The following is a 20,783-nucleotide window of genomic DNA, read 5'->3' as shown; positions in this document are numbered from 1 at the left end:
CAGCATGTTTCTCAATCGCGATCACGACTCTGCTCGTCCATCATCCTCTCTATTCCTCGGTCGTGATTTATTGGCATTCGGTAGCATTTTTCTCGGTCGTGCTCCCGGCTCTGCTCGTCTATTATTCCCTCTATTGTCCGGTTGCGATTTGTTGTGGCTCGGTTAGTATTTTTCTCAGTCACGCTCATGGCTTTACTCACTCGTCGTCGTTTCACTCATCCAGCATTCTCTCTATTGCCCAGTCACGATTTACCGTCACTCAGTCGTCATTTTTCTCGGTCGCGGTCACGGCTCTGCTCGTCCATTATTCTCTCGATTACCTGGTCGTGATTTATTATCGCTCGGTCAACATTTTTCTCGATCGCTCTCACGGTTCCGCTCATCCATCATTCTCTCTATTGCCTAGTCACGATTTACTGTCGCTCGATCGACATCAGCTCGGTTGCTCGCTTGTATCGCTCAGCCACTCGCTCAACATTCTCATAATCACCCGGTCTGCATTTGCTCAGCCACCTGCTCAGCCCATCCAACTGTCTTCTCGTTATCACTTGGTCTCCCAAACGACATTCAATCGATCGCTTGCTCGGCATACGCTCGGTCCCATTTTTTGTAGCTCATTTGGTATTACTTCAGTCACTTACTTGGCACCGTTAAAGCTACTCGTTCGACACTATATGACAAGCCCAGCGATATGACTCTGCATTCAGGAGGGATTTTGCTTTTCGTTTGGCTGAGTCTAGTCAGTCAGACTCGCGCCTCCTTCGACTAGACTTGAAGGGGAGACTTGTGATGTGGATATATCTAGAGAGCTTAGAGGAAATTAGGTAAAAGAGGAGGGGCAATTTGATCAAATCACCGTAGCACCCCTTTTAGGTTACTGTTCATGCGCGAAGGAAAGAGGGGGTTCATTTTTGGGGGTTGCGCTGCCACCACAAGCAGGGGGGAGCTTCTTCTCTTCGTCCTAGGACCTTGTTGTAGGCCAGCCACCGCCCCCTTCTGCTCCTCTATCCTTCTCCTCTTGCCAGGCATGCCAACATCGACACCGCCGAGGTCGCCAACACCGACGTCCTGCCGCCCTCCTCACGCCGCCACGATCTCGCTCATTGTTTCACCCCTTTTCTCTCCTCGCTGGACGCCACCATTTTGGACGCAGAGAAGTGACTGGCGAAGCCTCTCCTCTTCTCCCGTAGATCCGTTTGTAATGACATTGCCTCTTCCTCTCTCTTTCCTAGGCTGTCGCCAGTAGGTATTCGTTGTCTCTCTCGTTGTTCGCCGGACGTTTCGCTGTCACCTCCCCGCACGTGTAAAGTCGCCTCCACTGCCGAATAGGCCTTAGACCACCGACGTCATTCCCAGCGAGCCACCTCGCCGCCTCCGTCACCTTCTGACAACCACGCTGATGTCCGTCAAGCGGGCACACAGCCGCTGCCTCCACCTCTTCTCCGTCGCTGTGGCTAGCCATCATCGTCCGTCAAGCACGCCACCGGTCACACCTTTGTCGTCCAGCGTCTTCATTCGCTCCACAGCCATCGGGGGCGATCCCTAGCAGTCAACACCATTGCCGACACCCCCACCGGCGGATCTGGCCACTTGACATTTTCGCCTTCCAATTCGATGGTTCGACTTTCGATCCGCATTGTTGTCTATTTTCGCCATCGATCGGGCCTCCAGGCCACTGTTGTTATTATGCTCCGATCTGACTTGTCTCTAGCCTTTGAGCTTTGGTTGTTCTCGATTCTCGCACTGTTATTTGGTTCTAGCTCGTGTGTCGTGTTCCGACCTTCATGTCGTTATTATATCCCGGCATACATGCCGATGTCATATCTTGGCATGCGTGCTAATGTCATATCCCGACCTGTGTGCTGAGGTCGCATCCGGTTTCGTGCCACCGCATCCAACTCTGCGTCATCAGATCCAGCTCTTCATCCTTCTCAGGGTCTTCTACCCTTCCGGGTGAGAGCAATGCGAGCAGCATCCCGACCAGCTGACCGATCCACCCAAGGGCACCCCTGGGCCAGGGTACGTTCTACGTTCATATTTTATACGTATTTCATTATTTTATGTCTTAGTATGTTACTTATATATTCGTTAGATCTGCCTCGAGTATTGGGGTACTAGGGACCGTGACGACTCGGTCGATGGCTACAGGTAGCGTTGACCAAAAGACTTCTAACAACTTGGTCAACATAGAAACTATCTCAGCATGTCCCCTCCAGGATGTCGCGATTCGATCAATATTCCATCTATCTCACTAGACGATCCGTCTAACTTAGATTTCAGACAGATCAGTAAACAAGGCACTCTTCATAAAAATTAAGTTATTTGACAAAAAATTTGATATATTTTTTTTGTTTTCACAAAATATTCCATGGTTGGTCACACACAGCAATCATTTCTATCCCATCAAACTTAGAAACCTAATTAATTTCTATGTTTTTTTGCATCCGTTTTCCATCCATTTTGATTTTAAAATGGTTGTTTTGGCGATTTCTTCCTACTTTTAAGAGCAACCATTCACTCATCGCTTTCATTAAGAACTTATTCCTCTAATATAGATTGGACGGTTGAGAAATTTTGCAATCCAAAAACATAACTATTTTAACTCAAAGAATCCAAAGCATATTTTCATTCATTACCAATACGACAAAATTGATATGAAATTTAAAAAAAAAATGGATCTAAAAATTTTAAAATCAAAAGAAAATGTATTAGTTAACGTTCATTAATTGTTCTATGAAAATCTAATGCATTACACGTCATGAACTCTTATAGGCAATAAGCAATTTATGGCAAACAAATACAAAAGAAGAATCTAATTTCTCTCCGCCGTCAATTAATTGATTCTACGTGGACGGACGAAAACACATATTAATAGCCCCAGAGCACAGGCTGCACTGTACCTTCTCAATTGTTGAAATATTCAAGATCGAGATTCAACTTCCATAAATATTTAGACAGTTAATTAACTGACAAATTACCCATTGTAAATATTTCCTAATTTATGTTGATAGTCGATAAAACACTTTTATATGAAATATGACCAGCTCTTAAAATAAATGATAGATGGTAGCCCATGTCTAATTTTTAATTAACTTTTAATTTTGATTGATAATATATATATATATATAACAGGTTAAAATTTAATTTTTTTAATCTCATTTCATGTGGCGTTAGTAAAATTTAATTTTTTTCTCTTCATTAATTGTAAAATAATTAGCTCGTGCCTAGCATCGACTACTAATTGGAATTTGATCCATAGACCTCGTAAATTATCCATCCCGAAGGAACTTTTTTCTCTCATTTGATTGTATGTATGATAACTAACACTAAGGCGAATGATATTTGTTAGATAGTGCACCACTAATTTCATCTTGGTATTGATTTCTATAAATCAATATTAAAATGGATGATATTGATTTTTATAAATTAGTATTAAGATGAATGATACTGATATCAATATTACCTTAATGCTAATTTACATAATTAAAATAAGTAAAAGAGAATTATTATATGCAGATGATGAGAAGGTGATTAAAAAATTAGATTTTAATCATAGCCATCGCCGATATAAAGATGCGTGTATATATATATATATATATATATATATCCTATAAATTTTACGCGCAGTGATCTGCATGGCTTAATCATAAGCAGTATATATTCTATAAATTTTACCGCGCAGTATATATTCTATAAATTTTACGCGCGGTGATCCTGGGTGATTTAATCATAAGCATATTGACGTGGGTGATTTAATCTAATAGTTTATTTTGAGATGGGACAGTGGGCCCGACGGTCTCAGCCAATAGGGAGTTATCAAATTATCCACGCGGACACGCGCGGTTCGTCTCGGAGACGTCTGGCGACGAGTCACTGGCGATGCATGTGACTCCGTGTGTTTTTGTAGTAATAGTGGGAGTTTACGGTGGGAGGAGGAAGCAAGGACAGGACAACAACAGAGTACAGTGACGGAGAGGCGGTTTAGAAGAAGAAATCGCGAACAGCGAGTGTGACAGCCAATACCCCACCTTTTCTACTATAAAATGGGAACCAGAGGCGAGTCCTCCTCACCAATCCATCCCAGCTCCGTTCACTCCGTTTCCTTGATTGCGTTGCGTTTTTTTTCTTTTTTCTCTTTGTTTCTTTGGTTCCTCCATTCCATTTCTGAGCTTTCGAGCTCAGCAGGAACAAGGTAAAGCTCTCACCTTGCACTTTCCAAGAACAGATCTAGCTGCAGAATTACATGCATCAGAATGGGAAAAGGGGGTTTAGGCAGGGTTTTAAGTTTTAACTTTATTATTGTGGTCGTTCCATAAGGGAGTGAGTAATTTTTCAGATAAAAACTCTGCCTTTCTTCTCACGCTCGTTCCTCAAAACATTCCAAACATCTGGAGAATTTTTTTCATCACTTCACTATTATGTTGCAGATTCACTAGCAGAATTTCTTACTTCTAGTTAAATATATTTCCACTTCATCGTTTGTATCTGCAATATGCTTTAGATCTTACTTTGTGAATGCTTCTGTGGGAGATATAAGCTATTACCTAACCATGCACTGTGTCAGCTCATCATCACACTTGGTACCACAGATATCTGCAATTTTTTTTGTTTTAATTATCTTGTACCCAGACTTTCAAATCTTTGTTCTGTGTATGATAATAGATCTAGTTTACTAGTTTGCTAATACTTGTTATCAGAAACCAGTAAGTTGTTGACAGTAATGGATAGTAAAAATGTAATTTTTCTTGTACAATGAAAGTAAAAGTTTATAGTTGTATTTCTGTGAACTCCGTCTTCCAATTTTTCTGGAACTCAAAAGATCTCATACTTTTAGCTGATCTCCATGATATTTTTCTTAGATCTTTCCTAGATCCTCTTTGTTTAATTCAATGATCTGATAGATGCTGAATGATGCCCTTTTTCTTGTCACAGGATAGTCTCTTTGAAACTTGAAACACAGCATCCATAGCAATGCCTGAACGCAGCTTGACCCGTGCTCACAGTGTTAGGGAGCGCATTGGTGGCTCCCTTTCTTCTCATCCCAATGAACTGGTGGCTCTTTTCTCAAGGTTTATACTCGTCTAAATCCTTTCTCGTTTCTTTAAAAATATGAAGGAAATTAAAGAACTTTCTTCCTTATGGATGTGCCATACACATGCTTATTTATATTGATCAACAAGACGTAATACAGATTGAAATATCACCATAGGTACCAGCTTTGCTTTTATTGTTTCTGGAGAATACCTATAGAACTTCAGCTATCATACTTTCTCGCATCAAATGTGATTGACTATTTTTGATATCTGATTACAATTGATCTTGCCAGGTTTATTCACCAGGGTAAGGGTATGCTGCAACCTCACCAGTTGCTGGCTGAATATGAAGCTACCTTTTCTGAGGCAGATAAGGAAAAGCTGAAGGATGGAGCCTTTGAGGATGTTATCAAGGCAGCTCAGGTATAAGTCATACATCATGTTTCTCGCCTTCAGGGTTCCTTTTTTCCATCGTCTCCTTTAATGCAGGAAGCCATTGTTATTCCTCCATGGGTTGCTTTGGCAATTCGGCCGAGGCCTGGAGTCTGGGAATATGTCCGGGTCTACATCAGCGAACTTGCGGTGGAAGAGTTGACAGTTCCTGAGTACCTGCATTTCAAGGAGGAACTTGTTGAGGGAAGGTGGGTGAATCCGAGATTAGTATCAGTATCAGCATACTTCTTTGAGAAAATGGTTTAAGTTTTTGTACCCTTTCAGCCAAAAAAACAACAACTTTGTGCTGGAGTTGGACTTCGAGCCCTTCAATGCTTCTTTTCCTCGTCCCTCACTATCAAAATCCATTGGAAATGGAGTGCAATTCCTTAACCGTCATCTCTCTTCAAAGTTGTTCCAAGACAAAGAAAGCTTGTACCCATTGCTCAATTTCCTTAGGAAGCATAACTACAAGGGCATGGTAAGTACTTGATTCTATAGACCAATGGTGGATATACTTGATTCTATAGTCCAATAGTGGCATAACACTCTTTTCATTCTTGTGATGCAGTCAATGATGCTCAATGATAGGATCCAAAGCCTTAGTGCCCTTCGAGCGACATTGAGGAAGGCCGAGCAACATTTGCTGAGTATCCCATCAGATACACCATATTCAGAGTTCCACCACAGGTGAATGATAAGAGTATATTTCAGCTATTGAATTATGCATATTGTAAATACTATGCTATGATTCAAAAGTCATTAGTTCCATAACTCCATTTGATCATTTTCTTTCTTATTCGACTGGTTAGATTTCAAGAGCTCGGGTTGGAAAAGGGTTGGGGTGACACTGCTCAGCGTGTATATGAGACAATTCACCTTCTACTTGATCTTCTTGAGGCCCCTGATCCGACCACCTTGGAAACATTCCTAGGAACGATTCCTATGATGTTCAATGCCGTGATCCTTTCTCCGCATGGCTACTTTGCCCAGGCTAATGTTTTGGGTTATCCTGACACCGGTGGCCAGGTATGTAAAAGATTTAATCCTGGCTGATATACATTTGCATCAAGTTAAAAAAAAAAAAATTGTCTTACAGTAGTGACTATGGCACAGGTTGTTTATATTTTGGATCAAGTTCGTGCTTTAGAAAATGAGATGCTTGTCAGAATCAAGCGTCAGGGGCTACATATCACACCTCGAATTCTTATTGTAAGAAGTGGAATGAATTGAATGGGAAATTTCTTGTGCCATTGTACCTAAGATCATGTTGTTGGGATACTATAGGTTACCAGATTGCTCCCGGATGCAGTAGGCACCAGTTGCGGGCAGAGGCTCGAAAAGGTCCTTGGAACTGAGCATACTCATATTCTTCGAGTACCATTCAGAACCGAGCATGGAATAGTTCGCAAATGGATCTCCCGTTTCGAAGTATGGCCTTACCTAGAAACATACACTGAGGTAAACTTAGTCACACTACCTTTGTTTAAGGGACATTCTTTGCTAAAATTTTTGGAAGGTTTATGTCTTTTCTACTTCTTATAGGATGTTGCAAATGAGTTGGCTGGAGAGCTGCAAGCCACCCCCGATCTCATCATTGGAAACTACAGCGATGGAAATCTCGTGTCAACTTTGCTTGCACATAAATTGGGAGTAACCCAGGTTGGTTGCAACTTTTCTTAATCATCTGTGTAGCTTGTTGTTCATCAATAAGCTTAATGCCTTAGTAATGCTCATTTGTTCGGCACGCAGTGCACTATTGCTCATGCTTTGGAGAAGACAAAATACCCGAACTCGGACATTTATTGGAAGAAATTTGAGAATCAGTATCATTTCTCTTGCCAATTCACAGCTGATTTGATTGCTATGAATCATGCCGACTTTATCATCACTAGCACCTTCCAAGAAATCGCCGGAAGGTAATATTCAGTCTGAGCAACTTTCTGATTACACCTTCTTAGTATATAGTTCTAAATCAAATTCTCTACTTTTTTGGATTCAGCAAGGATACTGTGGGGCAGTATGAATCTCACACTGCCTTTACTCTTCCCGGGCTCTACCGAGTTGTTCATGGAATCGATGTATTCGATCCAAAGTTCAACATTGTCTCTCCTGGTGCTGATTTGTCCATTTACTTCCCATACACTGAGAAGCACAAGAGACTGACTTCCCTCCACCCTGAAATTGAAGAGTTGCTGTTTAATCCCGAAGATAACACAGAGCACAAGTATCCATTCCTGCCTTCCTGTGTATGTTTACCTTTCATGTTTGATTGATTCAGTGACTGACTCAAGAAACTTGCAGAGGTGTGCTGAATGACACCAAGAAGCCCATTATCTTCTCCATGGCACGGTTGGATAGGGTGAAGAACTTAACAGGCCTGGTTGAATTCTATGGCCGGAATGAGCGTTTGAAGGAGCTGGCAAATCTTGTGGTGGTTTGTGGAGACCATGGAAAGGAATCAAAGGATCTTGAAGAACAAGGAGAATTCAAGAAAATGTACTCTTTCATCGAGAAGTACAATCTGCAAGGGCATATCAGATGGATCTCTGCTCAAATGAATCGGGTTCGCAACGGCGAGCTCTACCGATACATTGCCGACACTGGAGGAGTCTTTGTTCAAGTACTTTTCTTCCTTTCTGAACGAATGGTCGATCCTTCAGTTATAGGAACTTTACTAACCATTTTACCTTTTTGTGTTTCGCTATCGTTTAGCCTGCTTTCTATGAAGCCTTTGGACTCACTGTAGTTGAATCAATGACTTGTGGTCTGCCCACATTTGCAACTGTCCATGGAGGACCTGGAGAAATTATAGTCGACGGGGTTTCTGGCTTCCACATCGATCCTTATCAAGGTGATAAAGCTGCTGAAATCGTTGTGAACTTTTTCGAGAAGTGCAAGGAAGATCCAACCTACTGGAACAAACTCTCCATTGGAGGACTGAAGAGAATTGAAGAGAAGTAAGAAGAATCCTTTGCAATAAAGGCTTTGCAGCCATTGTCTGACTTGCTGCACTCAATTGAAACAGGTATACCTGGAAGCTTTATTCCGAGAGGTTGATGACCCTCACTGGAGTGTATGGTTTCTGGAAGTACGTCTCTAACCTGGAAAGGCGCGAGACTCGCCGTTACCTGGAAATGTTCTACGCTCTCAAGTATCACCAACTGGTAAATTAAAGCCAGAGCTACATTCGACTTCATCCAGTCGATTTGCAAGTTTAACTAATGTTTGCTTTCTCAGGCCGATTCTGTTCCTCTACAAATCGAAGGAGAAGCTGCAGTTAATGGTGTCAAGTAGATGGAAATTCAGCAGGAAGCTGTTTGGCTTTTGTTACTGTTCTTATTCCATGAGAGTTGTTCATGGAATTAAAAATTCGTGTGTTTGCTTTCTAGTGTTGTTGTGTTCGGTAATCTTTGGCTACAATAAAATTTTTTATGCCAATTTCTTGGTGTTCGTAGGACAAGAAAGATCACAGCAACCTTTTTGTTTGTCCACAACAACAACAGCAGCTTTACAATTAAATATACATCTCTAATTCTCCTCAATAATAAACAATAATCACACAGATTCTATCTACAGTCACACTTCCACATTAAGTCAATTTAAGGAGTTGATGGAGGGGGAGGCAATCCACCTCTAGGATTAGTATTAGCTCCTGGTTCCTGATAATCCATGGTCACCTCCACCATTTCCCTTCCCTTCCACAACCCTAATTCCTGCAACACAAACCAATACACCAGTCAATTTAACTCACAGTACTACATAAACAAGAACAGGAGAGGAAACAAGAGCACTAACATCGGTTTCAGATGCAGATCTCACTCCATCAATTTTTGCTCCATCTACTTCAAACAAGCACAAACTGAATCAGTCAGCAAATATTTTACAGAAAAAAAAAAGAGGAAAAGAGAATTGCCTTGGGAGATGGAGAGGAAGAGCAGGGCTGAGAAGATGAGCAGCGTGAAGAAGCTGGACTTGGACGCCATGACTGACTGAGCACCGGTTTAAGGATATATGATTCAGGGCCAGGGGGTGATATATAAGAGCCTGTGGCCAAGAACCTGTGGCTGTTCTCTGTTAATGATATGGACTTAACACAGTGACCAACTGTTTCCAGAAGGCAAATGAGTTTAAACTGAGCTGGTTTCATGCTGAGTTTGACAGCATCGAGAGGTGGTAATGGTATCTCCTGGTTTCTGAAGCTCGAAGTGGTGTCTTTCTGTGGGCACTTCTGCCACAGTGGAAAGCAATAACCATTTCTCCCATCTGTTATCCTGTGGCCTCTGAGTCGAATTGTCACTGTCGTCTTATTTAAGATGGATTGTGAGATGATTTTTTTTTTAGCTTTTTAACATAGCGAAATTTGCAAAAGATGTATTTATTTTCTTTTTTACCTATCCTATCAATTATTAATGAACAATTTTAGGGGAAATATGATTTATGTTCCTCATATTTTCAATTTTTCCTGTTTATATCTCTAAAACATTTTCGTTCCCATTTCTCCTTAACCATATGATGTTAGATTTCAAAAAATAATACTGATACAAGAGGTAATCAGAGGACACTATGTGGTTAAGGAGAAATTAATAGTTTTATTGAAGTGATGGTTAAAGTCAACAAAAGGCAGCTCCCTGATTCTAGGTTGTCCCCGACTTCAGATCGTCCCCGGCTCCATGTTGTTCCCTACTCTAGTTCATCCCCAACTCCGCACCGCTCCCGACTTCATGCAATCTCTGTATTTGTACTGTTCCCGACTTTAGAGGTGAGGCGTGAAGTCGTTGCTCATAGAAAATACAGATGACGTAGCCGTTTTCTTAGGAGAACATGGGAAAACATAACCATTTATTTCAGGAAACGTCGGTAATGTAAGTGAAATCTCAAAACATGTGGAAGACGTGAATACACAGCCAAAACTCTTCTTCATTCTCTCCGGTCAGAGACTTACTTGAGAGTCAAAGTGGGTGCGCTTAGGAACCCCCAGCTGTCATTCTAACCCTTTATTTCTTATTCTTTTCAATTCAGGCTTTGGTTAATCTCTCTACCAGCCCTTATTGTTTCTAGGTGATCGATGACTTAGTCAACCTCAATACCAACTCACTAGTTTGTTCATCGACAGTCTCAGGCAAGATCAAATTGACGTCGTTTGTGGAAAGATTGAGTTAAGACCCGAACTAAGACGTTGAGATGGACGACACCAAAAGACTCAACGCCATCACCATGGCAATAGATGATTTCAACAAGCTAGTGGCTGCTACGATGTAGGAGGTGTTACAATGACAATCCCAACAGTCGACACCGCTAGTATCCACTACAAAAAAAAAAAAACAGTATTACCGACGGTCGTACCGACGGAATTAACATTCCGTCGGGGAATTTTGGGATCACCGACGGAAAATTAGTTCCGTCGGTACACTTTTGTTTTACCGACGGAATTTTAAAATTCCGTCGGTAAAATTTCAGATTATCGACGGAAAATCATGTTTCCGTTGGTAAAATAAAAGTGTACTGACGGAAAATGATTTCCGTCGGTAAACTTCCCTAAACATAACCCTAACCATCTTTTTTTTCCCTCACGCACGGCGCCGCTTTCCTCTCTTCTCTCCTGATTCCAGGTTTGTCGTCTCTCCGTCGACTCTCATCACCAGCGGCCGGCGACGGCTTCCTGCGGCCGGCGACGGACTCCTACTGCCGGCGATGGGCTCCTGTGGCCTCCTGCGGGAGGCGCCGGCGCCAGTGGCACCCTTCTGCCGCCAGCGGCACCCTGCGGCTGCCGGCGGCCACTAGCGCCCGCTGCCGGCCGCTGCTGTCCGCTCTATGGCATCCAAAGGCTTGTTTTGGCTGCCGGGTGTAACTTGTCTATTATTGTGTTAATTTTTTAGCTTTTTTTTTTTTTGTAAACAGGTAGTTTTTGCTGCTCGTCTCCGGTTGACTTATACATTTTCAGGTATAATTTAGTAATATATATATTTTTTATGTTGTATAACATGATTAAATTTATGTTATGTTAGTTTGTTAATCTATTACATAATATAATCCGTTTGTTTGTTTTTTGTTAGTATGCTAATATATGCTGATTTATAATTTTAAATTTATCAGTGTTAGGTAAAAATATCTATGAACAAAGCTTGGATGTATAATCGTTTAGAAAATGGATTTATTAGAGATGATTTTATTGCTGAAGTCGAAGAATTTGTGAACTTTGCTAAGAATCATCCCGAATGTATGAATGGTGCTGAGTTACGGTGTCCATGTAATCTTAAAAAAATGTAGGAATAGAGCCTTTCGTGATGAGGATACCGTGAAAGTACACATATGTAGAAATGGTTTTGTGGCAAATTACTATAATTGGTATTGTCACGGAGAGCCTTATCTCTATGAATCAATTGACCCTTCTGGTAGTTCGTCATATGCCACAACCTTTACTGCTCATGAATCATCAATTAATGATAATGCAATGCAATCAATGGTGCACGATGTGATGATCATTTCATATAAAATCTGTTATATATATATATATATATATATATATATGCAAACAGTTTATTTAAACATCAACATGATCATTTTGTATTTGACTTTTACAGGTTTTTCTTTATCATTTAGCGTTCTTGTATTATTTGGATTACTTTCTAGTGTGGTATGTATTCTGTAAACTTAAATTTTGATATGGATATTTGCATCTATATATTCTCTAGATTGAGTTAGATATGGATTGTGTTTGTTTTATTTTGTGTGATAGTTATAATATATATTGATATGTGGATTGTATTTGATGTGTGCATTGTGTAATACCATCGTTTGTGATGGTAGTTTATATATTTGAAAATGTATATGGAGATGATAACCAAAACAAACAGAAGTTGTCTGTTTTTTTTTTGTTTTCCGTCGGAATACCGACGGAATAAATTCCGTCGGAAATGTATCGCATCAGAACGATACAGTCCCGACGGAATGCCTATTTCTGTCGGGGATTACCGACGGAAATAGGCATTCCGTTGGGAATTCCCGACGGAAGTATCTACTTCCATCGGGGATTCCCGACGGAATGCCTATTCCCGTCGGGAATTCCCGACGGAAATGCCTATTTCCGTCGGGAAAATATATGTCATTTCCAGCAATTTCGGGATTCTCGGAACAGTGTTTCCGGTAGCATTACCGACGAAAGTTAATTTCTGTCGGTAAAATTTTACCGACAGAAGCCTTATTCCCGTCGGTAATCTCATCCCGTCAAATATATTTCTGACGGAAATATTTCTGTCGGAGGTCCGTCGTTATCGGCCATTAGCGACGGAATACCGACGGAAAATTCCGTAGGCAATGCTGGTTTTTTTTTTAAGTGATCCAACCCTTCACCATTCAAGATGTCGTCTTGATCGACTGAAGCACTACAAGCACCTTGTCAAAAGTCGACTTGACCAACCGAAACTCCCCATGCTATGATCCCCACTCCAATCAGGACATCAACCGTGCGACATCATCCTTGGAATCCTCCGGAGAGATCCCACATCGAGTTCCTTCAAGGAGAAAGTCTCCCACCCCTAGCGGAACGAAGGCCCTCTAAGTCCCTTCATTTTCAAAGAACATCTTTCAAGATAAATTATTGTGACATTTTCGAGCGCTGCATATCGGGGAATATAATGGAACAATTGATCTCAAAAACCATATACGTAAATTAAAAAATGTCTCTTTATTGAACCAAATTATGGATGACATCAAGTGTCGAATCAACTCTCTTAGTCTCAGCACAAAGGTGGTTCAATCGTCTTCCTGCTTCCTCCATTCGAACCTTCAAGAAGTTCAAGACGGTGTTCATGCATCACTTTGTGACTAGTCGGAGGTATCGAAAAACTCCACTCGATCTGTTCGTTCTTAAGCAAAAGGCCAAGGTACCTTTAAAGGAGTACATATTACAGTTCAATCGGGTAGCCATCATTGCTCCCTTAGTTAGCTTGGGCGTACAATGCCTTCTCCCAAGGCTTGTTGGAGGGAGATTCTTTTAGGTCTCTAGTCAAGAAGCCCCAGTTGATTTTGACGGTTTGCAGGTTTAGACGATCAAATATATTCATGTCGAGGAAGCTCAATCCATGAGAAGAAAAGAAGTTCCAACTTCGAGTTCCACCTCCTCTCAGACAGACTATAAAACTCCTCCTCTTCCTTTACATAATCAGAAATTCATGAACATGAGGGGAGAAAAGGTCATACAAATGGTGGAAATAACCCCGACCCTGACATCTCAGTCGGGTCGAGAATCCACTACGGTAGATCGTTATTGTGCATACCATCAGTCAACAATATGTGAGGGAATTGCAGCAAGATATTGATCAATGAAAAACCAATCAAAGTTGACTGAGTAGAAGATATCCGGAGCCCTACCAATGCCCTCACTATCCAATTCGGCATGTCACTACTGATCATCAGTCAGATCGGCGGGTTCACTTGCCCTCTAGGAAGTCTGATGCTCATCCTGATCTCATAGAGAGACGGGTCTGTAAGTATCTTGGGTTAGTTTCGATGTGATCAAATCGAGTTAAGCTAGATTCTACACTTTTTGATGCCTTATATCTAACTGTGCAGGGACTTAAGAATACAAGAAGTTGAATGGAAGACGCAGCAAGTGAGAATGACGATATGAGAAGCGAGTTGATGGACTCAGTGCATCTGAGGGACAAGAAACTATGGAAGAGTACACTAGTGAAAGAGAAGGATGAGCGCAGTGCTTCCAAGGGACAAGAAGTCGGGGAGGAAGACTGCTCTAGGAGAAGGTCGGAATTGGGTTGGGAGAGCTCAACTCTAGGCGGTTGGAGAATCACCCAAGGTCAACTTGGAGTTGACCATGTCCAAGCGCCTAGAAGGTAACTGCTATGCCAGTGAGTTGTTGAAAAGAGGATCAATGTTGGAGTCCACCTCAGCAGACTCCAAGCGCTCGAACCAGGTCCAGGCGCCCGGACCGAGTTCAGGTGCCCGGGAAGCCGATAACCGTTGGAAAGAAGACATTCTAGAGTGGATTGAGTGACATCTAGGTGTTGAGAGCTACTATAGGTCCCCAGTCGGCCGACAAGAGGGGGTGAATTGCTTGAAATTGAAAACAAACCCTTTCTTGATCTTTAGAATAAGTTAGGCAAACACTTGTTTATAAACTGAAAGTAAATGTATAAAATAAAGATAGAGGTAAGAAATATTTACTTGGTTTGCAATTAAAGAATTATTAATCCAAGGGAAATGTGGCTTACTAAAATATGCTTCTTCCAAAGGCGGAGTAGCCTCTTATAACATTGAAAGCGTAGAAAAGTAAAGAACAGAACTAGAAGTTGAAGCACAGAATTGGTTTACTAGTGTTGTTCCAAACTACTGAGACCAAGACTCTATTTATAGCGTGTTGGTCAAATCTGACCATTTACTGACCTGACAACTTCAGACACCTAGGTGTGGATAAAACTTTATCTACATTGTAACGGCTCAGCAAAGATAAAATTTATCTAGACTGGGCTCCCAGATGCCTGCGCTCATGCAGGTTCCTACGGAGGCGCCCTGGGCAGTCCATAGTCAACATCCTGTTGACTGCCCGTTTCTTCTCCATTCCGGCTCAATTCACTTCGGTGATTTCGACCATTTGGAATAGGGCTCACCCGAATCTATTTTTCGGTCTTCTCCTCGAGCAAGCTTTCTCTTTGACTCCTCGTCCCTCGAAAATGTCATGTGCTTCCTTCTCATTCGCCAGCGTACTCTTTTGTAGCACCTCGTCCCTCAGACGCACTGAGCCCGTCGACTCTCTCCCATGCCGTCTTTCTCACTAGCTGTGTCTTTTGCTCGACTTCTTGTGCTCCTAAGTTCCTACACACTTAGACAGAAGACATCAAACAAACATAGGACCTAACTTGATTTGGTTGATCACACTAAACCACAACAGGAGACTTATAACTACCATGTTAGCCAACGACTAACTTCGACCAATGGACTATAAATAGAGCTCTGGTCCTCGAAGTTTAGAACAACACATTTGTTTTAACTTCTATAATATTCAGTTCAATTGCTAGTGCTTTCAACGTTTGTAGGAAGCTACTCCACCTTCACCGAAGGAGTCATTTTTAGTAAGCTTACTTTTACCTTGGATTAACAACCACACAGGTTGTAACCAAGTAACACCTCACCTCCTACTTTTGTTTATGTTTTTATTTGTTTAATTAATGTGTGCTCCCTGCTAAAGTTAGAAAGTAAGAGAAAGTGTTAAATTTTGATTGTAGGATTATTCACCCCCTCTAGCCAGCCTTACATAGACACAATTGGTATCAGAGCAAGATACACTTTATAAGAACTAATTCTGTCAACTGAAGCAACAAGAAGATGGCCGAAGCAAACAATCATCCACTGAAGTTTGAGGGGGATTTCATGATTTGGAAATAGAAAATAGAGGTATTTTTTAAAATAGATTTTGATATCTTATTAACTATCAAATATGGTTTTGTATCACCCAGAGATCACCATAGTGACGAAAAAGTAGAATATCTTTGGAGCAAAAAGGAACAGGTCGACTTTGTGGCCAATGAAAAAGTAAAGTTCCATCTGTTGAACATATTATCACTATAAGAAGTCAACCAGATCGACACCTATGAATCTGCCAAAGAACTCTAAGAAAAGTTCTTAGAGTTACACAAAAGAACCTTGTGTTAGTGTAGTTGGCATCAATGATCAAATCTGAGTTTTGATGAATGACAAATGAATTAAGTTAGATGTGTTTGCGATCTAACCTTATTACCGAGTGTGTAGGGTTGACTAACTTGACGAGTCAAGAGGACATGCAGGAAGATCAGTCAGGATGTGTGATTCCCGATTAGTGAAGTCCAGATGTGGGATTCTGACAGGAGGTATGGATGTTCGATTCCCAATGGGTTGAAGTCCGGATGTGCAATTCCGACAAGAGGTTTGGATGTTCGATTCCCGATAAGCGAAGTCCGGATGTACGATTCTGATAGAAAAACCTGGTGGGTCAGATTGGACATCAAGGAGGTAATTCGACACTTGGTAAGTGAAAGCAAGTTACTAGAGGAGAGTGACTCAGTGAGAACGCGTCTCGGTTGAGGGGACAATAGGCGTCGGTCCAATTTAGGTCTATTTCAGAAACCTAAATTGAATTCTCGACTAGATCCTGGTCTCAGAGAGACATGATTTAATTACTATTTAATAATATATTTATTGTGCTAACTCTGTCTTGTAGGATAGATATTTTTGTGTTGGACTAACACATTTTGTAAAATAAAAGGAGCACAAAATGTCTTGGGTGAACAGTACCCGAGGCGCCTTCGGAAGCTTGGAAGGCGCCTTTAGTATTGTTTATGGAAGGCGCCTTCAGTTGGATAACACAGAAGACTTCGACGACAATAAAAGCTAAAATTGCAGGATAAACTTTTTGGGTTGAAGGCGCCTTCAATGCTCAATAAAAAAGAGTATCTCGACCAACCACTCTCACACACTTCTACTACGATCTTCTACACGTCCATTTGATGTTTCGACTACTCTGGCTTCGTGTTGTTGCTATGCTATGACTCTACTGCACCCGACTACTGCTAAGGAGTCGTACAACACCGACTAAAATGACCGTTGTTGACGTGACACATCTGAGACTTTTCAATTCCAACGGAGGTGCCTCAATTCCAATGGAGGCACCTCAGTTTGGTTGGATGTGATCCACTTTGCAACGTTCCTTTGGTTGAGCTAGCGGATTGGATGCACCTCAGTTCATTTGATGCGCCTCAGGTCGGGTGGCATGGACTCCACTGCTTATCTCCGAGGCAACGACTCTAAACCTTTGAAGGCTCCTCCAGTAATTGAAGGCGCCTCAAATTCTCTAGATGTCATCTACTCCTCTCTGCATATGAGACGCTTGGGATCCATCTGAGGTGCCTCGGGTCTTTAGATCAGGGCGTCTCCGGTCAATCAGAGGTGCCTAGGATGGTCAACTTCTGAGTTGACCATCCATTTCTTCGCACGCTTAGGTGATGCTCTGATCATTTAGAGTTGAGCTTACCCGAATCCAACTTTGATCTTCTTCTCGAGCAGACTTCCTCTCGGCTTCTTGTCCCTCGATGCATAGTGTGCGTCATTCTCGCTCCACTAGTATACTCTTCAACAGCTCCTTGTCGCTCGGATGTACCAAGCACGTTGACTCCCTTCCCATGGTATTCTTATCACTCATGAGTCTTCTACTTGACTTCTTGTGTTCCTAAATTCCTGCACATTTATACACAAGGCATCAAACACACATAACCTAACTTAACTCGGTAGATCAACATCAAAACTAACTCGGAGTACTTATAATTATCATTTGAAACTATTATTCAATGATTGACTTATTCGATTCAATTCGTTGCCAGTAAAATTTGACTCAATGGATCTGTACCAAGGAGCAGAAGATGACTGTGCAACCATCGATATGTATGACACAGAGAAATGAAATATGAAATCAAGGACCGGAGGACCAACAATCGATCAAAGTTGAAGGCGGGAGGCAATGAGCAGGCACTTACTAAAGAGTTGGACATGGAGCACTCAGAGACGAAGAAGAAGACAACGGTGGTCACAGAAACAAAGGATGCAAGATAAAGGCAACGATATCTCTTTTCAACCTAATATATCTTTGGCCATCCGATTTTGATCGTTTGATCTCTGCAATCAAAATGGTGAAGATGGATTTTCAACTGCTTGATCCAGCGGATGGGTCAACCAAATCTCAGTAATCATTGCAATTTGGGCAACATTTCATTTTTTGTAGATGGTCATATCATATTACTAGACACACCCTCAGAGTCGTACTACTAACACACACTCAACTTGAAGATCGAGACATATTGCGCACAATACACATTTAATAGGTATGGTCATAATCAATGTGCAATGTCATTTGAAACACACCTGAAATTCACCATGTAGATATTATAGTCACTATAGAAAGAACCACCATATTCAACTATACAATAGTCCAGTTAATTGGACTTCAGTTTCCTTTGACTAGACTTGAAGGAAAAATAGTGATACGAGAGGTAATTAGAGGGAGCGATGTGATTAAGGAGAAGTGAATTAGTCCTGTTAAGGTGTGGTCCCGCTTCTGGATCATCCCCGACTCCATGTTGTTCCCTACTCCAGTTCATTCCCGACTTCATACCACTCTCAGCCCCGTGCAATCTCCATAACCTCGTTCTCGACTCCACAAGAGAGGCGTGAAGCCGTTGCTCATGGAAAATAAGAACAATGTAGCTATTTTTTTTTCAGAGAATGTGGGATGCATTTATTCCAGAAAACGTGTAATATAAGCGAGATCCTTGGAATATGTGGAGGATGTGAAGACACAATTACAACTCTATAAAAGGTCGTCTGTTTCTGTAGGCGTAGGTACGCGCACCTACATCTAAACTTCCTAAAACCCTAAACCACTGTTTCTTCTTCTTCTTCATTCTCCCTTGTCAGAGACTTATTTTAACGTCGGAGTGGCCGTGCTGGGAAACCCCTAGCCGTCATTCTAATCTTCTCTTTCTTGTTTTCTTCCATTCAAGCTTTGGTTATCTCTCTGCTAGCCCTTATTGTTCTCAGGTGATCGACGACTTAGTCAACCACAACGCCAACTTACTGGTGGTTCATTCGTTGACGATCTCAGATAGGATCAAACATCATTATATGTGGTGTTGCATTACAAAAATCTAAGTAATGCTGATTTTTTTAAATTAACATCATAGTGATCTTAATTTTTGAAGACAGTATTACAATAGTATTATTGTTTGAATGCAACACTACAATAATTGACAAGAAGGGTAGAGTGGGAAATCTAAAAATTAAGTGCGTCTTTTAATAATTACATAATTTTAAATACGGCCTTTGGTTAATTTCTTATGATTTTTTTGGGAGGGGGGATTAATTATTTATTTTAATATGTTGATAAATTTATTAAATTTATTTATTAGAATAATTAAATTATAAATTTTAATAAGAATATTATAATTTTTTTAAAATATATAATTTAATTTTTAATGAATATTTAAATTTATAATTTATATTTATTAAGCTCGTTTAGGCTGAATAAAAATTTAAATAAGCTCGTGAGTCATGAATATATTTGTTAAATAAAGCTCGAGCTCAACTCGATTATAAACAAATTAAAATCAAATATCTAAGAATTTAATTCGACTCGATTCGATGGAAGATGAGCTGACGGATGTACGAGAAAGGATAAAGAGGTGAGTAACGAGAGAGAGAGATGATATCTCTTTTCATCCGTTCAGACCCTTTCCTTCTTTTCTCCTTTTTAATAACCGGTAGCGAGAGATCCTATGGGGAACGGGATCCATTGATCACGGGAACTGACCTTATCAACGCGCATCTCCGACGGTGAAGCGACAAAGAGGAGCATAAAAAAAAGCTTGAAAAAGGAAGATCTAAAAAAGTGACCTTTGCATGGATGACCACACGAGTGAAGCGCCACCCTTTGATCGACTCCACGAGGGAAGCGTCGCCGGAGATGGCCTAAGTGCCGAATCGTGGTTCCTCAATGTAAATGTTACCGTTTTCCCTAGAATCTACGTGTAGAACATAAGAACAGCACACTGAAAGGAAGGGCTTAATTAAGAAGCCGATCAAATTAATAATTGTGGCCCGTGCCACGTGGAAACCAATTGAGTTCGATTGATCATGACATTGGACCAACTCCATGACAAAGTCGGCAAAAAAAAAAAACATTCTAGAAAATCAACAAGCGACATTTGTCCTAATTAATAATGTAAATTCTTTTTTTTTATTATTTTTGGGTTTAAAGTTTATTTGCTTATGTATGAGTAATATTTTATCCAATGGAAAGTTTTCTTTTTAAAAATCGAGCAAAGTGGGATTAAAGGTTCGTGAAAAGTGGCGTTTTCTCATAAGAGTACACACCAAGAGATGATCGATAGTGTTACTAATTAATTTTGGATTTTAACCATGAAATGTTGTTATGCTAAATTAGATGTGTGATTAGGAAGAAAATTAAATTTTTATAATATAAAGTCTATTTATTCTCATTTATTGCACCAATTAATTTTCAACTTGAACACGAATGGCTAAATATTTATTATTATTATTAATAATAATAAATAACTCAAACGTGTATAAATAAAATGATGCCAATAGATTGTTCACTCTAAACATTTTTAGATTTACTCTGAAAAATGTTTATAGAGTGGATCACTCCTAATATTTACCAATTATAAAAAAATAATGATAATTTTATACCTAGAGGATATATAGCAATTTTAAAATATTAAGGGGGTATTTTAAAGTTAAAAGTTAGCGGGCAAAGAT

At 40.7% G+C, this 20,783-nt stretch overlaps 2 protein-coding genes across 6 annotated transcripts; one reads left to right on the top strand and one right to left on the bottom strand.

The window, feature by feature from the left end:
• The first annotated feature begins 4,049 nt into the window (after nucleotides 1-4,049).
• On the top strand, nucleotides 4,050-8,906 carry LOC122010305 (sucrose synthase 2-like). Its single transcript, XM_042566793.1, has 16 exons — nucleotides 4,050-4,192; nucleotides 4,933-5,069; nucleotides 5,327-5,456; nucleotides 5,523-5,674; nucleotides 5,751-5,946; nucleotides 6,037-6,155; nucleotides 6,278-6,494; nucleotides 6,582-6,677; nucleotides 6,753-6,926; nucleotides 7,011-7,127; nucleotides 7,218-7,384; nucleotides 7,468-7,692; nucleotides 7,770-8,088; nucleotides 8,181-8,425; nucleotides 8,494-8,632; nucleotides 8,706-8,906. Exons 2-16 carry the CDS (start codon nucleotides 4,972-4,974, stop codon nucleotides 8,760-8,762), a joined length of 2,451 nt encoding a protein of 816 aa, XP_042422727.1. The 5' UTR covers nucleotides 4,050-4,192; nucleotides 4,933-4,971; the 3' UTR covers nucleotides 8,763-8,906.
• Nucleotides 8,907-8,920: 14 nt separating this feature from the next.
• LOC122010306 lies at nucleotides 8,921-20,076 on the bottom strand. Of its 5 annotated transcripts, none has more exons than XM_042566798.1 (4): nucleotides 19,899-20,076; nucleotides 9,382-9,526; nucleotides 9,264-9,310; nucleotides 8,921-9,181 (listed from the first exon to the last, which is right to left on the bottom strand). In XM_042566798.1, the coding sequence occupies exons 2-4, from the start codon at nucleotides 9,449-9,451 to the stop codon at nucleotides 9,068-9,070; spliced, it is 231 nt and encodes a 76-aa protein (XP_042422732.1). In that variant the 5' UTR covers nucleotides 9,452-9,526; nucleotides 19,899-20,076; the 3' UTR covers nucleotides 8,921-9,067. The 5 variants fall into 5 exon arrangements, with proteins under 5 accessions (XP_042422732.1, XP_042422730.1, XP_042422728.1 ...); XM_042566796.1 differs by having other exon boundaries at nucleotides 9,382-9,771; nucleotides 19,899-20,075; XM_042566794.1 differs by having other exon boundaries at nucleotides 9,382-9,764; nucleotides 19,899-20,075.
• Nucleotides 20,077-20,783: the final 707 nt, after the last annotated feature.

The sequence above is a fragment of the Zingiber officinale genome, chromosome 8A (genome assembly GCF_018446385.1).
Source record: "Zingiber officinale cultivar Zhangliang chromosome 8A, Zo_v1.1, whole genome shotgun sequence".
In the NCBI taxonomy this organism is placed as follows: Eukaryota; Viridiplantae; Streptophyta; class Magnoliopsida; order Zingiberales; family Zingiberaceae; genus Zingiber; species Zingiber officinale.
This window is presented reverse-complemented; position numbering and strand designations above follow the sequence as displayed.